The sequence below is a fragment of the Cryptotermes secundus genome, unplaced genomic scaffold, assembly GCF_002891405.2.
Source record: "Cryptotermes secundus unplaced genomic scaffold, Csec_1.0 scaffold2451, whole genome shotgun sequence".
Taxonomy (NCBI): Eukaryota; Metazoa; Arthropoda; class Insecta; order Blattodea; family Kalotermitidae; genus Cryptotermes; species Cryptotermes secundus.
This window is the reverse complement of record NW_019724640.1, coordinates 81,428-103,443: the sequence shown is the minus strand read 5'-3', so window position 1 is coordinate 103,443 and position 22,016 is coordinate 81,428. Positions and strand designations below refer to the sequence as shown.

The 22,016-nt window shown below is 40.9% G+C and overlaps 1 protein-coding gene across 1 annotated transcript in view; it reads right to left on the bottom strand.

Moving 5' to 3' along the window:
- The window catches only part of LOC111862615 (ankyrin repeat domain-containing protein SOWAHC-like), a gene marked incomplete at its 3' end in the record, with an annotated part of 54,735 nt that overhangs the window by 26,321 nt on the left and 6,398 nt on the right, over positions 1-22,016 (bottom strand). The window contains exon 2 of the mRNA XM_023848138.2: positions 12,548-12,649. Coding sequence (XP_023703906.2) covers positions 12,548-12,649 — 102 coding nt within the window. The remainder of the gene's footprint in view (positions 1-12,547; positions 12,650-22,016) is intronic.

The window sequence follows — 22,016 nt, the reverse complement described above, 5'->3', positions numbered from 1 at the left end:
AATATTTTTTAATTATCTCGGACCGCCTCCGTGGTCTAGTGTTCAGAGTTCCTGGCTACAGATCCAGAGGTTCCGGGTTAGGTTCCCGACGCTATCATATTTTCTGAGAAGTACTGGGTCTGGAGCGGAGCCCATTCAGCCTCGTGAGGATAACTGAGGAGCTATTTCAAGGAAATAGCGGCTCCAGTCTCGAAAACCGAGATTAACTGCCGTGGGCATCCGTTGCGCTGACCACGCGGCACCCTCTATCCACAGAAGTTGGCACTAACTTCGACGACAAGCGGCCTCCGTAGTCTAGAGGTAACGTTCCCACCTCATGACTCAAGGTACGGGGGTTCAAACCCGGCGGAGGTCGTGGAAATTTTAAGGGCGGAAAAATTCAGGGAACAAGTCCTCCGGGAGGGACTTTAAGCCGTGGGTCCCGTGTCGTAGCTTTACGGCACGTAAAAGAACCTCATGTCTCCAAAGGAGGCCACTGAGCTAAATTAAGGACATTTCCCCTCCCAACAGTAGTCTCTAACGCCTATGGTAGATGGGGGAAGCATCGAGATACCTCTGAGCCCGTAGAGGCCGACCTCGCTGGCTGAGTAGGGGCTGATGGTAAGCACCAGTACCGGTAGGGTATAGAGGCTGGTAGAAGATCATAGGGGGACGCACGATAGACCAAACTAGTCGCGGTGCATGGGGAAACCCACCCCCTCCAATAACAATAACAACAACAACAACAACAACAACAACAACAACAACTTCGACGACAAGCGGCGGTCGCTCGGTCGGTATAGTTAGCTTACGGACTACACGGTACGGATTTTTTTAATTATCTCGGAAACTGTAAGACTTAGGAAGAAGGGGTTCATTTAAGATAAACCGAAACATTAAGATTACGATGAAATTTCTCCTTATTAAATTCGTATATAATTATTAACTGCAAGCTGAATCTTTTCACTCTGGCGAAGAATGAAAATTGTAGGCCTATGCTACATGAAGAAACAAACAATTTTTTGCTTAATAATATTTTTTATGTTCATTTTGTATACGGATAATTAGATTTCTCGCATATTTCAGTATAAGAAAACAATGAAGGTCTGCATGAGAACATACAAGCCATATGAATACTTAATATATGACTTCTGATTTTTGGAACACTTCGCCTAGAATATCGACGCATCGAAAAATACTGGAGTTTCCATCTTCAGGGTAGGTGTTCTTAAATCAGGATCGGGCACATGCTGCATTATGAGAGCCGTGTGAATCTTGGCGTCGAGATCTGTCGGCGCGTCTCAGTAAACTGTGGCGTATACCAGACTAATATCATACTTGTGCATCCTGTTATGTTAGTTGACACTGGTGTGTGTAGTTCACAAACACACCAGCCACCACAACCTACGAAATCAAACAATCCAGAAAACAAACAAGCTGCAGCCAAGGGCATAAAGACAAAAAAAAAAAAAATTAGATGAAAGAACAAAGAAAAACGTACAACATATCATTTTACATTTGTAAAATTAATTTCATAAGAAATTTAACTGTTTTTGTATAAAAATAAACTTTCACGGTTGCAGGTATTGCGTGTCCACGAAATACTGAATGAACTGTACCAGTATAAAAGATTATTGACGCCGTCCAATGTGACTGATAAATGTCTTTTGTTTCTTTCTTTAATCTTACATCCTTCACATGTTTCGATCGGAGCGATCATCATCAGAAGGACATATCAATAGATGCGGAAACTACTGTTACAATGTCATCAATATAAAATATTACCATTTAACAATTACAGTGATGTTGATGAATTTATTCAAATATTTATAAATTATTATAATTAGTCTATTTACAAGTATTGTTTAAAACTTTTTAAGAATCTAGAACCAATTTGGTTCGTGTCCTTTATACTGCCGCTCTTTAAAGGAAGTTGAGTGTCTACCGCGTCGCGGTTCCTTATTTGAAGAATAGGACCTTCCCTCTCTGTGATTAACAATTAACTAATTGCATTCTTACAAAGCCAGAAGTTTAAACACTGCTGATACCAAAACCAGTCATCGAGCGTGATCTCGAGCCAGTTTGATCCTCTCATCAATCTTCCTATATTATCCTTCTATCTCCTTTACAACTTCCTTCGCGGTTTACAATGTGATGCCGTGTAGTATGGTACAAATTTGGAGACGTCGGAAATGTTGTAGCGGACTTCACGATGTTATGTCCCACATATTATACCCTTCAAACTATTTCTTGTTTCCCATACAAGTTACGAGCCGAGCTCAACACCCGTGATTTGATTTACAAACAACAGCAAATGAACTATTTATATAAAAGTTATGTAGACAGTCGGTACTCGAACCCCGGGCCACGCTGAACTGCGCAACAAGTCTACCGTTCGTGTGGCCCCATATCCTGATGACGTAGTAGCGATCTTTTATTATACCTGTGGCTTTTCTAACTATGGGGCAACTCATTTACATTTTATCGTCCTGGCCAGTAATCGTGTCCGAGACCCACTTTGCTTCACGTGCACTTTAGTCACACTGCCTACTCCTGCCATCTGCTGTTACGGCGCTTGGAAACGTCTTGTAGACAGACATTCTCCGTTGCGGTTCTGAGAACGTTTGCACCAAAGTAAGAGGAAGTAACAGGGACATGGCGAAATTTGAATCAGTAGAACACTGTAATAAAGTTGCCTCCCAGTTACTTTTGATGAAATAAAGTCTCTTATGATTGTGGGGTGTGTATATGTCACTGTTGATCTGGAATACAGTGCCTATTGTTAACATCAGAGCGATCTTACTGCACATGGATATACACTAAATTTTTTGGGTTGTTAATCTGCTTGCCTTGCGTGTCGCATCTTATTTGGAGCAGTTTTTTAAGGAGCTGAATCTCGTGCTAGTTGTAATTGTATTGACGATGTGTCCCAGTGTACGAAGTTCAAATGCTGCTCTGATGAATTAAATCATATTATATATATGACATATACATATAGTTGCTAACAATATATGTGCCGGTCATAGTGTCCACTCCGTCTAACACATGAACTGTCTTCGCTCGCTCGGACGCTGGGATCGTGGGTTTGAATCCCTTTCAAAGCATGGATGATTCATGTGTGTATGCATTAATTCTGTGTTTGTATTGTTCTGGGTTTAGGTAGCGGCCTTGCGACGGGCTGTGATCAGTCGTCCAAGGAGTACTACCGTCTCTGTAAAATGATTATGGAACTGAATAAGAGGCCAAGACCCTGAATGGATTGGAATAGCTGTTTTAAAAAATGATATCTATATTTTTAACATTAGAGGGGTTTCATGATTTGTACAATTCACTTAATGATCTATTATCCGAATATTGAAATATAGGAGACATCGATATAGCAGAGCTTGCGGTTTTGGATTTGGAGGAAAACGTACGTGTAGACTACAGATGCTGGTAAAGGAAACCTAGTAGATGCTCACTTGGAAGACCGAGAAGTAGTTCAGAGAATAACATAAAAATAATATAAGGTGGATGGAAATTTTCCAGAATTGCGTCCAGTGGTTGACTTTGGTATTAGCGGTGTTGGGCCTTCGAGTTCAGCTACCAGAGAATTAGTTAATCCATCAATATCACGTCCGATCAATTTTCTTTTAAAGAAATAATCATGTTCTATTCCAGACTCCTCTTAATTTAAATACCGAATTATAATATTGTGGCGTGCTGCTAAAAAGGACAGAAGACACGTCCATTGATAGGCAACGGCTGCGATAATAATGTATACTTCTGTGAAAACGCAATACCAGCAGAACGCATTCTAGGAATAGCCCAAACAACAAATACGTTTCCACGGAAATGGAAGTATTTCTATGGAAACGGACACTATCAGCGGATAAGATCGAACCCTTGAACACGATGTTCACTAGTCAGTCCGACTGCACGTTATAAAAGACCAGCTTCGACAAAGAAGACTTCACCGAGATCAGAGGTGTAAGTTATTATGATAGTGAAGTTGTGAATAATTGTGCTTGCGAGTGTAGAAAGATTGTCCAATAAACGTCTTGGCCAAATCCGCGACCCGCGTGAATTTACTTGTCGCGTTACATAGGCAACACACGACAATATATTAAATAAAACTAAAATTATCCGGACAATATTTCATGTCTTCATAATAAGCACTCTGAATTTTGAACATTTCTTTCGACTGATCACAGGCATTGTCAAAATATCTGTGATAAATTGCTGTTACATACAGATGACATACTTACAGTTACGTGCAAGAGAAAAAGGGGTCAATGGTATTTATTTTTAAAACTACCGCGAGGAAAATCATTAAATTATAATTCGTTTACAAATATCAGATTCATTCAAGTGGTGATTTAAGAATTTATAACGATAATTAATATCTCGAATTAAGAAACATAATCAGTCGAAAATAGTGATTTCCAAGAAACTGAATTCACTAAGCTTGTCAGGAAATATTCTACATTTTATGGGATCCGAAGTTCCATTAGAATGTTCAGAATATCCTATCATTGAAATCATCCTAAGTGAACTGATCCAGACCCACATTTCTTTAATATTATATTCCCACCTATGCTTAGATCTCCCAAATGGTATTCTTCCATTACGTTTTATGACTAAATTGTGTACATATTCTCCTTACCCAGAAATGCTACATATGTCTTTCACCGTATTCTCCTTTGTTTCAACAGTTCAGTTATACGACAAACTTAACCTTTATTTTATTTATCATTGCCGCTATATGCAGATTGTAACATCAGAACCGGAGTCCTTTTTCAGAGAACGAGAGTTGCTTAGAACTCAAGATATTCTGCGCCTTTTAAGGAATAGGAATTCTCGTTACTGTGCTCAAAAGTGACTGCCACTGGAACGTCATAAGGACGATCAGTCCACATTCTCATAACATTGCGTTAAGAGCCACTGTAATGCCATTATAACCGCACCTACTCCGTCTAACTTACAAGCCGCTGTATTAAAATAGTTTTTTCCTTGGCACTACAGCCCCAGTGGGCCTAGGCCTACCTCCATGAACTTCTCCGTTCACTTCGGTTTTTCTAGATCTTACACATTCGGTAGGACTCCTTGGGCGGGAGATTATCTCGTCGCAAGGCCTCTACCTGTACACAAACACAGAAAAACGCGCACACACAAACTAAACATCCATGCCCTCTGTGGGATTCGAACTCACGATCCCGGTTTCCAAGGGAGCGAAGACAGTACATGTCTTAGACCGCTCGGCTACCATGACGGGCTTTAAAATATTTTTCCCACCAAAATTCTGTTTAATTTCTGATACACTTACATATGTCCAATCCTTTAAATGCTACTTGATTTGCTATAATAAAGTGGAAATAGCCGGTCACGGTAGCTGAGCGGTCCAAGGCATGTACTGTCTTCGCTCCCTCGGAAGCCGGGATCGTGGGTTCGAATCCCACTCAGGGCATGAATGTTTAGTTTGTGTGTGTGCGTTTTTCTGTGTTTGTGTACAGGTAGAGACCTTGCGACGAGCTGATCACCTGCCCAAGGAGTCCTACCGAATGTGTAAGATCTAGAAAAACCGAGGTGAACGGAGAAGTTCATGGAGGTAGGTCTAGGCCCACTGGGGCTGTAGTGCCAAGGGGAAAATAGTGGACATTAGCCGGTCGGAGTAGCCGCGCGGTCTAAGGTATGAATTGTCTTCGCTAGGTCGAACGCTGGAATCCTGTGTTCGAATCCCACTCAAGGCATATATCTGCCTGTGCGTTGGCCTATGTCAAAGTAGAGGCCTTGCGACTGGCTGATCCCCATACAAGGAATCCTACCGTCTGTGTAATTAAGATTACGGAACAGAATAAGAAGCAAGGGCTCTGAATGGGCTTGAAGAGCCATTAAAAAAAAGTGGAAATTAATTTAAGAAAAATTGATTTGCAATTAAGAAATAAATAGGTACAATATGTAACTGGAGAACCATTCGTCTCTGTATGACGAAATTGGATGAGACTGACAGGATGGGAGAAACAAAACAAAACAAAACAGTAGTTTATTCCTGTTAGATAGCCGTCTCACATACAACATGCTTTTCAAAACCTTTACAAGTTTTAAACATTAAAATCTCTTCTCCGTTTGTCTGACTTTGCGTCTTGTCTACATCACTAATGTATGCACACTGCATATTTCGACAAACACTGGTCATCTTCAGGTGTCTGTATAATTGTCGATGAAACTGTTGTGTTCATCTTACTGACGGAAGCACACCAGTTTCATTAACAATTTTAGAGACACCTGAGGGTGACCAGTATTTGTCAAGACATGCAGTGTGCCTAGATCAGTGATGTAGAGATATTACAACTTTTAAAACTTTCAAATTATTTAAAAAGCAAGTAGCCCGTCAGACGGCTGATAACTAACAGGAATAAATACGTGATGTGCAAGACGAAGCTAAGATATATTGTCAAGTATTTAATGGTGTGTGACTATAGACGGGGTCAGATTGGTGAATTGGATTTATTGACAACTTATACAAACCACTTGGAACTACAAGTAATTACAGCGCTAACCCTAATCTCCACACTTCACAAATCACCACAGTACCCACTAAGCCTTTTTCCAAAGCTGCTGTTCCCTAGCAACGGCTTCTAAAAGTGAAGTTTCATCAGCTTCCCGCGCTCGCGTCGTTACTGTCCGGCAAATATCCCGCAACTGAATTTTTGTCAACTGTCGACTCAAATATAGCGTCATCTTTTCTCATGCTCCCTTGCAGGGATCATCTCAACTGACAACTGAATTGTTCAACTTAATTTTCTTCAAGACAACTCCTAGGCACGGACCACATCGAAAACACCGTTCTTCTATTGTTGCACGCGTGTTCGTTTCCACGGGAACATGTTTACTGAACCGTTGTTTATAAACGTGTTCCATAACCCCGTTGTTGAATTGTTGCGTATGTGTATGTTGCGGGCGTTACCTAGCAACGGCCGCTGTGTGCAGAGTCACCACTTAGCAAAGAGTCTGTACGCCATAATTTTAAAAACAGTTGTCCCTGTGTCTACGCATAAATTAATTATATCTTAAAGCTCCACGGCTTCTGGACCTTTGCAGCTGACGGAGATGAGTGGTCAGGTTCATACTCTGGAGCGAGATGTGATCCACAAGAAAGTGCCTCTGATATCCAGTGGATACGGGGTTCGGTGAATGCACGAGCCGACCTGCACGCGGTGACGGAGGAAGAAATCCCTGTCATTGTTGGAAATAATATTTAGGTCGTCCAGCCTGTAGTCAGTACACGGATATTTAATGCACTTCTTATCAAGACGGATCGAGACATGAATGCCACAGTGGCCAGCATTGATTTACTCTGCAACGAGAGGAACCTGTATAGCGTGACCACTACGTCTGGAACACAGAACCCATCCAAGTGCATGTACAAAAATTAATTGCACTTTTAATGTGGGAAACAATATACAAATAATCTTCGGTTCTTTATGTAAATATTATACATTTTTAACAGAAGAGAAGGATAGAAAGTCAAAATGTCTGCAGGATAAGTATGAATTATGAAATTTAATATCAGTTTGTTTTGGGAAGAACTTATTACATGCGCTGACCACGCGACACCCTCTATCCGCTAAAATTGGCACTAACTTCGCCGACAAGCGGAGGTAACTCGGTCGCTATAGTTCGCTTGCGGACTACAGGCCACGGAGTTTTGTTCCCACTTTGGAACATAGGCCTGGTTTCTCAGATTCAGGATAATTTTTACAGATGGTAGGACTCCTTGGACGGGTGATCAGCTCGTCGCAAAGCCTCTACCTAAATACAGGACAACACAAACACAGGATAAATGCATACAAACACCAAACATCCGTGTCTTGTGTGGGATTCGAACCCATGTTCGCGGCTTCAGAGCGAGCGAAGGCAGTACAACTCTTAGACCGCTCGGCTACCGTGACCGATTTTATTACACTTACTTTCCTTTAAATGCTTCGTTTTTTATGGTTATCAGGAGGTAATTATGTAAATTAATAATTAGATAATACAGTGATATATTCCTGTGCACATTTTCTACACTCGAAAATTCCGACTGTGAGAAAACTGGTATATATAACCTTGAAGTTTCGCACATTCGCCATAGTTGTAATTTTTAATATATACAAATAATCACATTACATTTATAGGTATGAATATTCCCCATCTTTTTCAGAATTTTGCATAACTATTTTCACACTTGTATTAGTTCTCGTCGTTGCACGGAATCTCAACACAGATAACGGGTGGCGGTCCTGTTGCTTTACAAATAACAATAACCCTGAAGATAATTTTCACATTTTCCAAATGTTTTTCCTCAAGAAATTTCAGGATTCTAAATTAAGTTCAGCTATTGTTGATCCAATATCAAAAGTTGGCACGACCTCCACTTTGGTCATATTAATGGTAGGATATCAGCTGAGCCCTGTAGTGGCGTAAAGTTCAAGTTAAGTTTCACGGAATTCCGTCATTCGATTCATAACGTACGTGAAATAGAGATAACAATTAAGCCTTGTGCTACTGCACGGGGATTATGCAAGTGAAAAAAGATGAAGGAATACTGTGCTGAAAAGAAAATGGAACTATTATTATTTTACATCCTGTTAGTCCTGTTCCGAGGCAGTAATCCCAATGTCTACAACATGCTGTGTCGCCCTCACTTGCTCTAAATTTATGTCGACTCGGGGGCACAATGTAGTACTTGAGTCTTGCAGATAACGCAGAACGGACTGATAGCACAAGTTAACTTTAAATCATCCAGAAGGCAGGCTTCTTTCTGTTGATTCTACAGTCCCACTCGAATACCATTTTCTGAACCTTATTCAGAAGATGGTGGGGCCCCTTAGATACGGTAATGTTATCTTTAGGCCAATAGAAAAAAGCGGTAGAACACGGGAAGCTCTAGAAAACGCGACATTTGCGTGTAGGCTTGCCGTTATTGCTATCGCTTTAGAGGTAGGGACCTTACGAATTGAAAATGATAGATAACAGGAAGCTCTGGAAATAACTAGTCGGCTACTTTCCTTTAATTCGACACGGACTGCACAAAAAACGACGCCTCCAAAAATTCTTTGTTGCCGTAGGAAAATCTTTACTCAGTTGCTGCCTAAAAGCGATGAAGGGATACACAGACGAGTCCAATCCAATCCAGCAAATTGCTGCTGCCAGCACACTGACTCCTGTTTCCGAGTCCCAAGGGACTCATGACTCCCGGTTCTGGGAACCTTCAGACCACCGCTTCGTCGGTACATGTACACACAGACAGACTTAAAAATTTCCTTTGATACAACATGAGTCATATTGAAAACCATGCGTCCAACTATTCTTCCATTGTTGCGTGTGTGTTCGTTGCCGCAGGAATGTGTTTACGGAGCCGTTGCCCAACAACGAAAGGAGGATTCACTTACAGACACACAGATCGGAGGGATTTACGATGTAGGTCGCTGAGACTGACTGAGATTCCATGATATACGTATAAATTTTCATAACGATTGATTCAGGAATTCAAAAGTTGATAGAGGAAGATAGACAGAAAGGAGATTACGTAAACCTGCTTTTATTTTTCGATATAAGGAAAGTAGGCTAAAACGATATTCATAATTAATTTAAATGAATAAATTTGGGAAATGCTTCCTGCAACTACAATCAGAATCGTTTGTTTTCTCGGAAGTTCCCTAAAAGTATGGAGGATGAACTGCGTGAATTTGTAAGAACGCGTATTGCTCTATATAGGTCTGAATGCTGATCTCTCGCTGTAAGGAAAATAGCAGATTGAATGCGTTTGAGAGCTGAATCCCAAGGAGAATATTTGAACCTAAGCAATAGCAGAGGTGTAGAATAAATACATAAAAATGTGCTTCACAGAGACTAACATGAAACTGAAAAAAAAAAGGTTTGTCAAAGAAGCTAAATTGTTGAAGGCATTAAGTAAACCTATACATTTATGACACGATAAAATTAAAACGGATCTTAGAGAAATGGGGTGTGCGGGTGCGGAATGAACTGGCACAGGAAATGGCCCAAATGCTCCAAATTTTTGTGACAAGTGAAAATTTAGTTTGCATGACACCAGAGACTACACTGAACAGCCCTGTAGCCTTCAAGTTGAGTTTGGTAGAAATTCTTTAGAACTTGCTTCCTCCTATATTAACGCGTTTATGTCGCTTATGTTTTCTTACAGTCACCTGTATTAACGTTTCATGGCCTATATTAATTCGCAACTTTCGGAAGAAGCATTGCCTAGTAGTCAAATCCGGGAGGTACCTACTTGTAATCCTCTCAGGGGACCCGCTAACTTGAGTTCTTTTTAATTTTCTACAGGAATATGAGAGGACAGCCCTTTAAAATAGACCATAGTCTGTCACTCCCATATGTACCCCTATTCACAATCTTCCTGCTACATCTCTTTTGACATAAATTTGAAAAGTTGATATAGCGTTGTAATATAATGAAAAGTAACTCGAATTTCAATTCATCCTCCTATTCATAACAACTTCTCCTCCTTCACAACAATATTACAGGTTACTTTTTTAATTTTTGTACTTCATTAATCACCCTTGTCCCATGTTCACCTTTCACAGCCATTTGAAGGGTTTGGCAGCCCTGACCAATCAAAACATTGTGACATCCTGGTCTTGAAAACCTTGGTTTCATCTCGGACACAGCTGGTTACACAGAAACACACAACCCCTAAGTCGTGATAATATTCAATAGGCTGTCGGTTAAAACCTCGACAGAGAAGAAGGCTATATTCGCTGAGGTTCTCTTTGTTCTCAGTTACTTGAGGCAAACCCCGAGATACTATCTCAATTGGGCTATGTCTGCTTCTTTCTATACGCTTCCAAATTCGTTATTCACAAAACATCCTACAATTCGACGGTATATGATGTAGAAAATAACGGCGTCGTTAAACAAGCCACAAGAAATAATAAAGTTTTTTAATTGCGTCGGTATTGCACCATTTGGGTTCAAACCCATGATTCATGGTTGCATGTCACCCCGTGGGCGTGCATCTCATTACTCACGGGTCACTTCTGACAACCGTCGCACGGAAAAATCCCCGACTCTTTCTGCTTGGATTGCGCAATCCGGCGTTTCGAAGATGGAAATAAAGTAAAGTAAGAAGTAGGCTCGGAGAAGTTCATGGAGGAAGGCCTAGGCCCAAAGGGGCTGTAGTGCCAAGGAAAAAAAAGAGTAACTTGTCCTCATTATTAATTAAGCCTGACAACATGAAGACATAAGAAGAATTATTCTTCACTCAGGTAACCAGTTGAAGGTGAGATGGGAACTGTCCCTTGTTCATATCTGATATGAAAATAAGTAGACAGAACTAGTCTTGACAGAGAAATTGCTGTCCCTACCGGCAATACAGTCGAATTAAAGTTTCAGGAAAAGCTTTATTCGTTCCTGTTGCTTTAGATTTGGAGTGAACTCGTTACTAAGGTACAGACTGTCTCCATTAAACCTTTGGAAAGTGTCATTTTTCTTAATAATATAAAAGATCAATTTGTACCTCACATGAAACAAATTACTTCTCCGTTACAAATATCAACTAGTTAATGCTATGTAGAGAATAAATTGCTGTATATTGTGAGAATCCTATGGAACATACAAATACAGTTCGTCAGCGGGAATAAAATTTTTGTACTTTAAAACGGATGGGATTTAAAGGGCTAAATGTAAATTAAAAATTTCTCATTTTCGTAATACACGTAATTGTTGACTCATTATCTGTAGTTTACATGTAATTTGTAGGAATAATTATCACATCTTCATAAAAAATTGCATTTCCAAGTCCAGCGATCCGCTAGCAGTTCTTGCTGTCAAATTAAAAACCCAGGTTCAAATTTCCCATTGTCGATACGTTGTTGTTGCCATGTACAAATATAGTACCGTAACAGAAGTGGAATATTCTTTGTTTCTATATATAACTTCAGGACCTTATAAAGGATGAAGTGGTTGAAAAACATTTTAATTTCTGATGACAGGAAATTATGAAGTATGAGGTTGGTATAATATCTATACCGAATTTGATAAAAATTAATCAATTTGTTCAAAAGTTGAAATAGAGGGCGTATATAGAACATGTGCGAGATTTGAGTTTCTCACGACAGTGAATATAAAATGCATTATAATGTGGAAAGGGACGCCGTGTATTCTGGTAGAAGTTTGCCAGTGTATTGCCTCCCTTCTTCAAGATCGACTCTGAAGATAGAAATAACACGCTTCTCCGCAACATCGGTAAACTTCTACCAGACTTCATGGAGTCATATCCCAGAAACCGTTTTTTTTTAGATAATATGGTGATACCTTATGCCACTTTTTTCCCTTGAGAAGGGAAAGTAGGCTGGAAACAAACTATAATAATGTGGTCGATATGATAACCAATAGCAATCTTGCAGACGAGAGCAGAGGCGACTTCTGAAACATTGTATACATTCAAAACATAACCTCCCTCTGATGTACACGAACACATTTAAACCCAGTTAAATCTCTAACGAACTGTTTGTGCTCGTGAGCGGGTAGAGCATATGTCAAAGTACTGCATGTGGGCTGTACTTACATTGTTTCTTGCACACACGTCCCCTCCCAGCTCGACCATTCTGTCCAGTAGCGCGGCCCTGTTGTCTTTCACAGCGTACATCAGTGGGGTCATCCCAGTCACCTGTAAGGACGCACCAGCAACATTAACACGGCGCCGCAACAGCGCTAATAACAATTCAATTCATTGCAATTCCTTATTTAGTTACGTGCTTATTCAACAGCCCAAAGACCAATTATACAGTTGACTTACTTATTTAAGAAGTTCCTCTTATACCTTTCGGTGTCGAGGTTGTTTTTTCATTTTGATCGTTATACAGACGGTAGGATTCCTTGGACGAGTGATCAGCTCGTTGCAAGGCCTCTACGTAAACAAAGGATGACACAAACACAGAATAAACTAATACACATATCAAATATTCATGTCTTGTGTGGGATTCGAACCTATGATACCGGCTTCCGTGCAAGAGAAACAGTAAGTGCCTCAGACAGCTCAGCTACCGTGACCGGCCCAGTAATACAGTAAGGACGAATATGGACAAAAAAAAAAGAAAAGAAGTACATACACACGAACAAAGACAAGAGCCAAAACAAGGCAACTTGTGTCATGTAGGAAATAATACAAATTCAGTAAGAGCAATTGCACCAGCAGTCAACTCGCCAGCTTCATTGCAAACAACATGAGCATCTGAAGCACATATAACGGAGGGACTATTTTCTACTTGAGGAGTGGACATTGAAAAAGAAGTGTCTCTGATATACCGAGCACGAACTCGAAAAAGAACAGTTTGCAAGAGATGACAAATAATAATAATTCAATTTAATTCTTTATTATTTATGTACTGAGCCAATAATAATAATAATAATAATAATAATAATAATAATAATAATAACAATATAAACTACTATATATAAACTTCCTCTTGTGCCTTTTATTTGACAGATTTTTCATATGGTACCGTCACTACAAAACAGCCAATGATGTATAAAATTTTATTCAGTTAAAAGGTAGAGAAAGTAAACAGGTAAAGGTGTCCCTGTACTTTACGTCATAAAGACGTATGGGGGGAGTGAAAGTATAGTTCCATTATTCTTGGCCTCGGTACTAGATGGAGGTGAGTGTTCAGCTTTACGCTCCGGCCTTTTTACCCCCGGGAAAAGGGCTCCAGGTACCAATTGGATATGAAGCTTGTGGGCCCCAGAGCCGGGCTAGACGACGTGGAGAAAAGAAAATTCTTGACCCTACCGGGACTCGAACTCCGACCTCCCGGTCTTCCAGCCCGTAGCCCGTCGCTATGCCGCCTATGGTATTCCGGGTCTGAATACGAGAATGAAATTGAAAATATTTTGAGCGCAGTGGGGAGCTGACCAAAACGTACAAATCGATGCATGTCACTGGTACAGACTAACGTTTGGAGAAAAGAGGGTCGTAAATGAAGATGATATTAAATACATTCCTTGAAAACATAAACTACAGTGGGACAAGAGAGCAGGGGGGCAGTGCACCTTTTAAAACCCTATAACATGCTGCGTAAACTATACGACGCGTAAATAAAGTAGTTTTTTAATGCCGCTGTATCAGCTGCAAACATTTGTAGCTTCCAATGACTATATCATGGTAAAGGCGAACTCGTTCAGTCTTAGGTTATTTGGCGAAAAACTTCGAGCTGAACAGGTCATATGTGGTCGAATGAAATTAGAAGATGAAAAATGCCGTCTTCTGGGATGTGGCGCGATGTAGATTTTGTGTGAACGTAATTTTCGGAAGAACGTATCGCCTCCATCTTCAGGATAGAAAATCCGCGAGTGAGGAACTAAAGTGAGCATGTGGCTGCAGACTTCAGCCACATGTTCATGCATAAAATGCTCCATAAAATTCTGGGAAGTTCTTGAGTAGCTACACAATTGGCGGCTTCTCAAGAAAGGCTCAGCTCCATGAGCGAGCGATATGATATCAGCGCTTAAAAGGTAGCCTGAAAGAGATTCGAAAACAGTAGACGTATTTTTTAAAATTCGTGTTAGGAGCTCTACCAATATGTTCAGTAATGCAGCTAAACGTTTCGTTGTGAAATCTGTTACATTTCACCTTGACATATTTTTCCTGATGCGTGTTCAGAGAATCTGTGACTCCGTGCAGTTGTGTACATACAGAAGACCAACTGATGTCGGACTGCATGAGCCTAGACCAGTGACTGATGGCACAAACCATTTCAGCGTGTCGCCTGACGCTTTATCTTCATTAATCCAGTTTATCTCTACATCTATTCATATTTTCCATTACTCTTTATGTGAATGAACTAAACCTAAACGATATGTGGGAGGGGAGGAATTTCTACCAACTCATGGGCCTAGGGGTACTATTACTTCCATCGTAATATCTGACTGTAATAGAATGCTCATTATGACGAAAGAACAATGAAAAGAAGGTGCATTCTTTACATTCACCACCATTTCCAAGTTTCGGCTCCTAACACCCTCCGCTATATGAACACTATAGGTTACTCAGGTCATATTGTATTACTGATAGCAAACCTGATCTCTTCATGACACTTATGTTTTAGAGAGGGTGGAGCTGTAGCCGTAACACAGGGCCTTGCGGTGGAAGTAGGGTCTGCACTGAGTTGCTACAGACAAATCCTGGGTTTCGATCTGAATTGGCAAGACCACTTCCCCTTACATCACTCTTAATTTATGATAAAATACTCTTCCTGCATTCGTTTATCTTTTTTTCTCTTCCGTCTTCATTCCTTTTTGTACTTTTTTCTTTCTTTCTACCAGTCTTTTTTTTCCCGTTATTTACTATTACCTTATTATTTGAAATATTTTCTATTCATATGTCTCAGGGAATATACGGCGAAATTTAGTCTTTCATCCCCTGCGACATTTGTGAATTATGTTTTCCAGCAACGTATTTTTTTATTGCTAGTGGGGTGGGACTAAGTCCTTTGTACTGCGGCTACTTCTGGCCTATTGTTCCAGCCCCAGATGATAGATGAGGGTGATTGTGGAGCAATTGGTGGAATGAAGATTGGCAGGGGAAACCGAAGTACTCGGAGAAAACTTGCCCCAGCGCCATTTTGTCCACCACAAATCCCACTTTACCAGACCCGGGATCGAATCCGGGCCGCTGCTGTGTGTAGCCAGCGACTAAAAGCTTGAGCTATGGCATGGCCCTCCAGCAACGTAACTTACGAGTCTTTTAAACACAGAGCGCCTCCCCTTTAGACCACTTTTTCTCGCAACCGTTTCTAATAGATTTAAATTAACAACAAATCCAATATGGGACGTAAAATCGAAACGGAAATATTTGGAAAATTTTATAATCTAGACTGTAGAGTCCTATCGTTCCTCATTACATTACCACGTACACCTTAATGTTCAAATTTGTGGTAAACATTCATACAAAATGTGTAATTGAAATAAGTTTGTGTGCAGTAAAAATGAAAGATTTCTACATTCTGAGGAGTTCTGATGATGGTGTATAACACTCAGAATTATTGAATTTTTGTACTTTGTCCATCAATCGGTATTCTAGAGACTAGAAAACACAACGTTTCGGAAAAGGGATCTGTTTCCGTCCTCAGGTGAGAGAGGAAGACACCTACTCATTTGGATCCATTAGAAAGAGCTAACATCAGTCACTGGATCACTGGATGGAGGTTACATCTTCCTAAGAGACCCGAATGAGTAGGTGTCTTCCTTCCTCAAATGAGAACGGAAACAGGCCCCATTTCCGAAACGTCATGTTTCCTAGTCTATAGAATACCGGGCGAAGGAAAAAGGCCAAAAACCAAGTAATTCTGAGTGAATGATTTCTGATTCTGTGGTTCTGGCAGCGTATAACAGTGGTGCAATTGCACCATGGGAGTGTTTCATTTCGACAGTGTTCTTTGTGTGGATGAAAAGAATATACGACTCTTTAGTGTTGGTACTATCTTCGTACTTGAACGTCGGACTGGAGGATTCTGAGTTCAGCTCTCCGTCTGCTTCTGTTGTATTCTCGCTTACCTTGCTCCTAGGCCCTAATACTCCGAAAAGTCTGACTTTTTCCTAACTATTTCAATTTATAATTAAAGTTTATAAGATAGTTAAAATCTGACATTTTCTTCAGGTGAAGTTGCTGTTCTGTTGAACTGCTCTGAATCAACTGCTTCTGTTGTATTCTCGCTTACCTTGCTCCTAGGCCCTAATACTCCGAAAAGTCTGACTTTTTCCTAACTATTTCAATTTATAATTAAAGTTTATAAGATAGTTAAAATCTGACATTTTCTTCAGGTGAAGTTGCTGTTCTGTTGAACTGCTCTGAATCAAATACAAACTCTCCGACGACTGTACATGCATTCAGAATCTATTGAATAATTTCGAAGACGAAAGATTCGGGCGGGAAAACAAAAGAACACGACCTCCCATATGATTTCACATGATACAAAAACAGCAGCAGAAATTTAAGTTCAATTATGCATGCAAAATACTCGTAGCAAGGAACACTTTGCACTCCACTGGAGTATCCTGCTATGAGGGGAAGGGCTACTAAATGCTATTCCTGCGTGCCTCTGCTTCTTTCGCGGCAGATTTCAAGCTGTGATTGCGACCAGAGGTCGGGGGAGGAGAAGTTCACCAAGTAAAGCGGGTCTAGGTCAGCAGCCGCTGCCATGTTCCTACTTGAGGGTCAAACTTATAACTTGACCACTGCATTAGACTCGAGGGTGGCGCAATTGCAGACAAGTTACTTTTATTATTTAGAAGTTAAAAATGTTGGCACTTTGGTACGTGGTTATCAATATCTGGTTAGTATCCTAATATCCATAACATCGAATTAAATTACATACGACCCCATGAAAACGTATCGTGGGACAGAGGCATAGCTAGGACCGGATGGAAGAGAACAGTCAGCTTCAGCTCACGATCGCTTTACTCCTGGACAAAGATTCCTCGATATTTATCGAAAGAGAAAGCTGGATAAGTTAGACGGACAATCTGTGCGGGGTGGCGAAGAGAAATTATTTCGTCCATACTGTATCCAGTGACAGCGACTCAGCTATTGCTGCTACAGCTTCAAGATGTACAATATGTAGTAAGTAAAACGCCTGGCCGGGCCATAGATCAAGCGGTTAGTCGCTGGCTTCCCACTGCGGCGGCCCGGGTTCGATCCCGGGTCTGGTCAAGTGGGATTTGTGGTAGAGAAAGTGGCGCTGGGGCGGGTTCTCTCCAAGTACTTCGGTTTCCCCTGCAAATCTTCATTCCACCAAATTCCCCATCATCATAAGCACCCGGGGCAAGCTACAATAGGCCAATCAGTGCCCGCCGTGCCGAATAAATACAGTCGGACTCCACCCCCAAATAAGCGAATTAAAAGAAAAAGTAAAACGCCTAGAATGGGCAGTTATTCTGTATGGCTGTGAAACGTGATAGCTTACTCTGAGAGGAAGAACACAAGTTATATATTTAAGAGTGGATGATTGCTCTCCAATTTCATTAATTATATATATATATATATATATGGGTCATTCAAAGACAACTTTTGATGTGAAATAACGAAAATTTATTTAAAAGATTACATGTGTCGGTGGTTTTGATTCTGCCTCATCAGACATTTATATTTTAAGCGTGGCGGTAGTACTGTTCACAAAGCTCTCTTTCCATACATAAATATAGAGGCCTGATAATGCTAAGAAAGGTAAAGATATCCCTGTAATAGACTGTGGAAGCCCATATGGTTGTGAGACGTCGAGGCTCCCACATTTTCTCTAGACAGTCGGTTCACAGATGGCGGTGAGGTTGTCAGCCTTACGTGCCAGCCGTCCTTTAACCCCAGGAGCATTCCTGGTACTCATTTATGTGAGAGGCTGAGTCGACATCGGGGCCATAGTGCGGCTGGAAGGATTAGGTCAATTGAAAAAAATCCACCTCATCGGGATTCGATACCACGATCTTCAGACTTGTAGCATAGGGCCTCAACCAACTGCACTACCGTGTGCCCCGGCCTAATGATGGCGAATGAAAATAAAAAATCGTGTAACTTCCTAATTATTTTAAGAATACAATAGGCTTATGCATTGTCATTTAAAACAGAACGGCAAAGGGAAACGACAGATCTACAGGACAATTCGGAAAGATTTTCACTAATTACTACAGAGATACAGACTGGGAAATAAATAAATTAGTATGGAGAATACTCTCTTGACAGATGTAAAACTATATAGTCCAATAGAAGTTAATCGATTTTCGGATGAACGCACATCCTCCATCTTCAGGACCGAAAAAAAAGATGAGCAAGCACGTAAGTAAAGAGCTTGCTGCTTGTTCTTCTTGTTCAGTTTTTACTTTAACCATGAAAATAGAGGCAATACCTTTCCCTAAAACGTCCGTAAATATATACCAGACGACACGGCGTTTTATCCCAGAAGGTAGTATTTTTTTAAGTCATCTAAAATACACATGCAGCCCCATTTCTTCAAAATGATCCGAGGCCCAGCGGGACGATATATATTTTTTTTTCTTTGGCGCTACAGCCCTAGTGGGCCTAGGCCTGCCTCCGTTAACTTCTCCGTTCACTTCGGTTTTTCTATATGTTAGACATTCGGTAGGACTCCTTGGGCGGGTGATCAGCTCGTCGCAAGGCCACTACCTGTAGACAAGCACAGAAAAACGCACACAAACATCCATGCCCTGAGTGGGATTCGAACCCACGATCCCGGCTTCCAAGCGAGCGAAGACAGTACATGCCTTAGACCACTCGGCTACCGTGACCGGCGCGGGACGTTATTACCAACACAAAATGTTTAATTCTAAGCAGTATCGGAGCTGATGGCGACATTAACTTCTTACTCTGCCTTGATTGTTGTTTTAATATAGTTTAAAGTCACTATATATTTGAAAGTTTTCCAGGTTACTTCAGTTGGTCGATGACTTTAAAATCTGACCGCCTTTATCGTTTCTTTCACTCTATTGGTAGCCAGCCGACTAAATAACTAATAACCTAACTAATTCTACAGCGCAAAGTCCCCCTGGAAAGTAAAGAGCTCTCCAAGAATTGTCAATAGAGTAATAAACAGAAAAAGTCTGGATGATTGGAACACATTGCACGTTATTGTTGTTGTTGTTGTTGTTGTTGTTGTTGTTATTGTTATTATTATTATTATTATTATTATTATGGCTCGACAACCCTTTTTTTAATTCACTTAGTAGGGGGTGGAGTCCAACTGGGTCCACTCTGCACGGCGGCCACTGATTGTTCTACTGTAGCCTGCCCCGGGTGATTATGATGATGGAGAATTTGGTGGAATGAAGATTAGCAGGGGAAACGGAAGTACCCGGAGAAAACCCGCCCCAGCGCCACTTTGTCCACTACAAATCCCACTTGACCAGACCCGGGATCGAACCCGGGCCGCCGAGGTGGAAAGCCAGCGACTAACCGCATGAGCTCTGACGCGACCCCCTCTACAGTCCTTTGTTGAGCCTTGACCGCTTTTTTCAGTTTCTTGATCCTATACACAGGCAGTAGGACTCTCTTGACGGAGGATCAGCCTGTCGCAAGGACACTACCTAAACACAGAAACAGAGAATAAAAGGACACAATACAGACATTCATGCCTTGAGTGGGATTCGAACTCATGGTCCCAGCGTTCGAGCGAGCGAAGGCAGTTCATGCCTTAGAACGCACGGCCACTGAGATCGGCAAATTTGCACATGCCGGAAAGAAATATTTTGGTTGTGAAGGCTGAGGCGGGGCGATAGCTTATGGAGAATGTACCGAAACATTTATGAAACAGTGGGATAGGCGATGTGGGCAGTACTGAACCATCTCAGGATGGAGTCCACTGGACGGTTTCGTAAATCAGATTACGAACATTTCGAGCTGCATAAAAATAGGAAATATCTTAATCAGCGGCGTAAATATCAAATTATATCTGGGGATTTTCGGTGATGACTTTGAAGGTGCCTTTTTCTATATGACTTTATGTAGTTTGGTAGACAGCTAACAATGTTCTCGGGGAAACTGCTGCCTCATGGCAGATCACAGTAGCCGTGAGGTCTAAGGCATGAAGTGTCTTCCCTCGCTCGAACACTGTGTCCGTGGGTTCGAATCCAACTGAACGCATGTATGTCTGTGTTTATTCTGTGTTTGAGTTAGGTAGCGGCCTTGCGACAGGCTGATCCCCCGTCCAAAGAGTCCTACAGACTCTCTTCTATTAAGCAACTGGGGTGTGACGGAGCGTTACACGGATGCCCTATGCATTAAGTGGGAGCAACAGGAATATAAGAAAAAAAAAGAAGCTGCTTCATGAAGATAGAAGCAATTGGTACCTGTGAAACGCTGGTACGTATTTACCAGAGTCACGTCTCAGACGGCAATAATATTCTTTACTTTTTTGGCTTGTTTTGGACTTCATCCATCGTCTGGTATGTAAAAGGCAAAAGACCACGACGTTTCGGAGACTGGATCTGTCTCCCTCTTCAAGTAAACTGAGTAGGTTTATCCTTCCCCACCCACATGAAGATGGAGACAGATCCAGTCTCCGAAACGCCGTGGTCTTTTATCTTTTACATACCAGACGATGGATGAAGTCCAAAACAAGCCAAAAGAAGTACAGTATACACCATTGTCAGAATCCTTTCAAGTCAACCCAATAATATTCTTTGTGAAAGAAGGTATCCCAATAAGCATTGGTTTGATTAGTTAATCGCAAATACATGTTCTAAACCATTGTTCGAGACTTATCGGAATACGGGAACGAACCTGCTAAATCTCAGTCACTGTTAGATTCGATCCAGACGCTGTAACCTTGACCTACACTCAGTAGTCTTAGTCGGAAAGTGAGTACAACACAGCGGCGCTAGTAACGAATGTGGGAAGAGTTGGCACGTGAGGGAGAATTATTGCTGGGAAAGGCATTGGAATGCATGCACGAAATTTTGAGCTGGTAATATTGACACGGTTGGTTGGTATATTGGTCGATTTGGTCCATCATTCGTGATAAGTTGATTATTTATTCCGGTAAATAATTGTATTTTTGGTTGGTTGGTGAAGGCTTGGATTTTTTATTAGTTGATTTTTGGAAAAAAATAATTCGATTATTATACATTTGATTATCTTGTTTCATAATTGGCTGGGACGTTGATTGGTTCATTGGATAAACGGTTTGATTGTTGATTAGTTCAGCGGATGAATGGTATAATTGTTTGGATCATATGTTTGTTGAGTGCACATTGATTATACGTTCCAGACGTCCCAATTTTGAAGGGAAAATACATATTTTGAAAACTGTTTTCTTCGTGTCCCGCCTAAATATGCGGCTGGACACATTTTTTTTTTTTAATTTTTAGAAATTTTGGATTACATTAATAAACAGAAGGCAATATTTTTCTAAGCTTTTTGCTCTGAGTTTTAGTGCATATAACTTCGCTTCCATAACCGTTATCAGCATTGAAAGAAATAATACAACTATCATGAATTTTCGTGGTTTTATTGTCGTCACGGAGTATTGCTG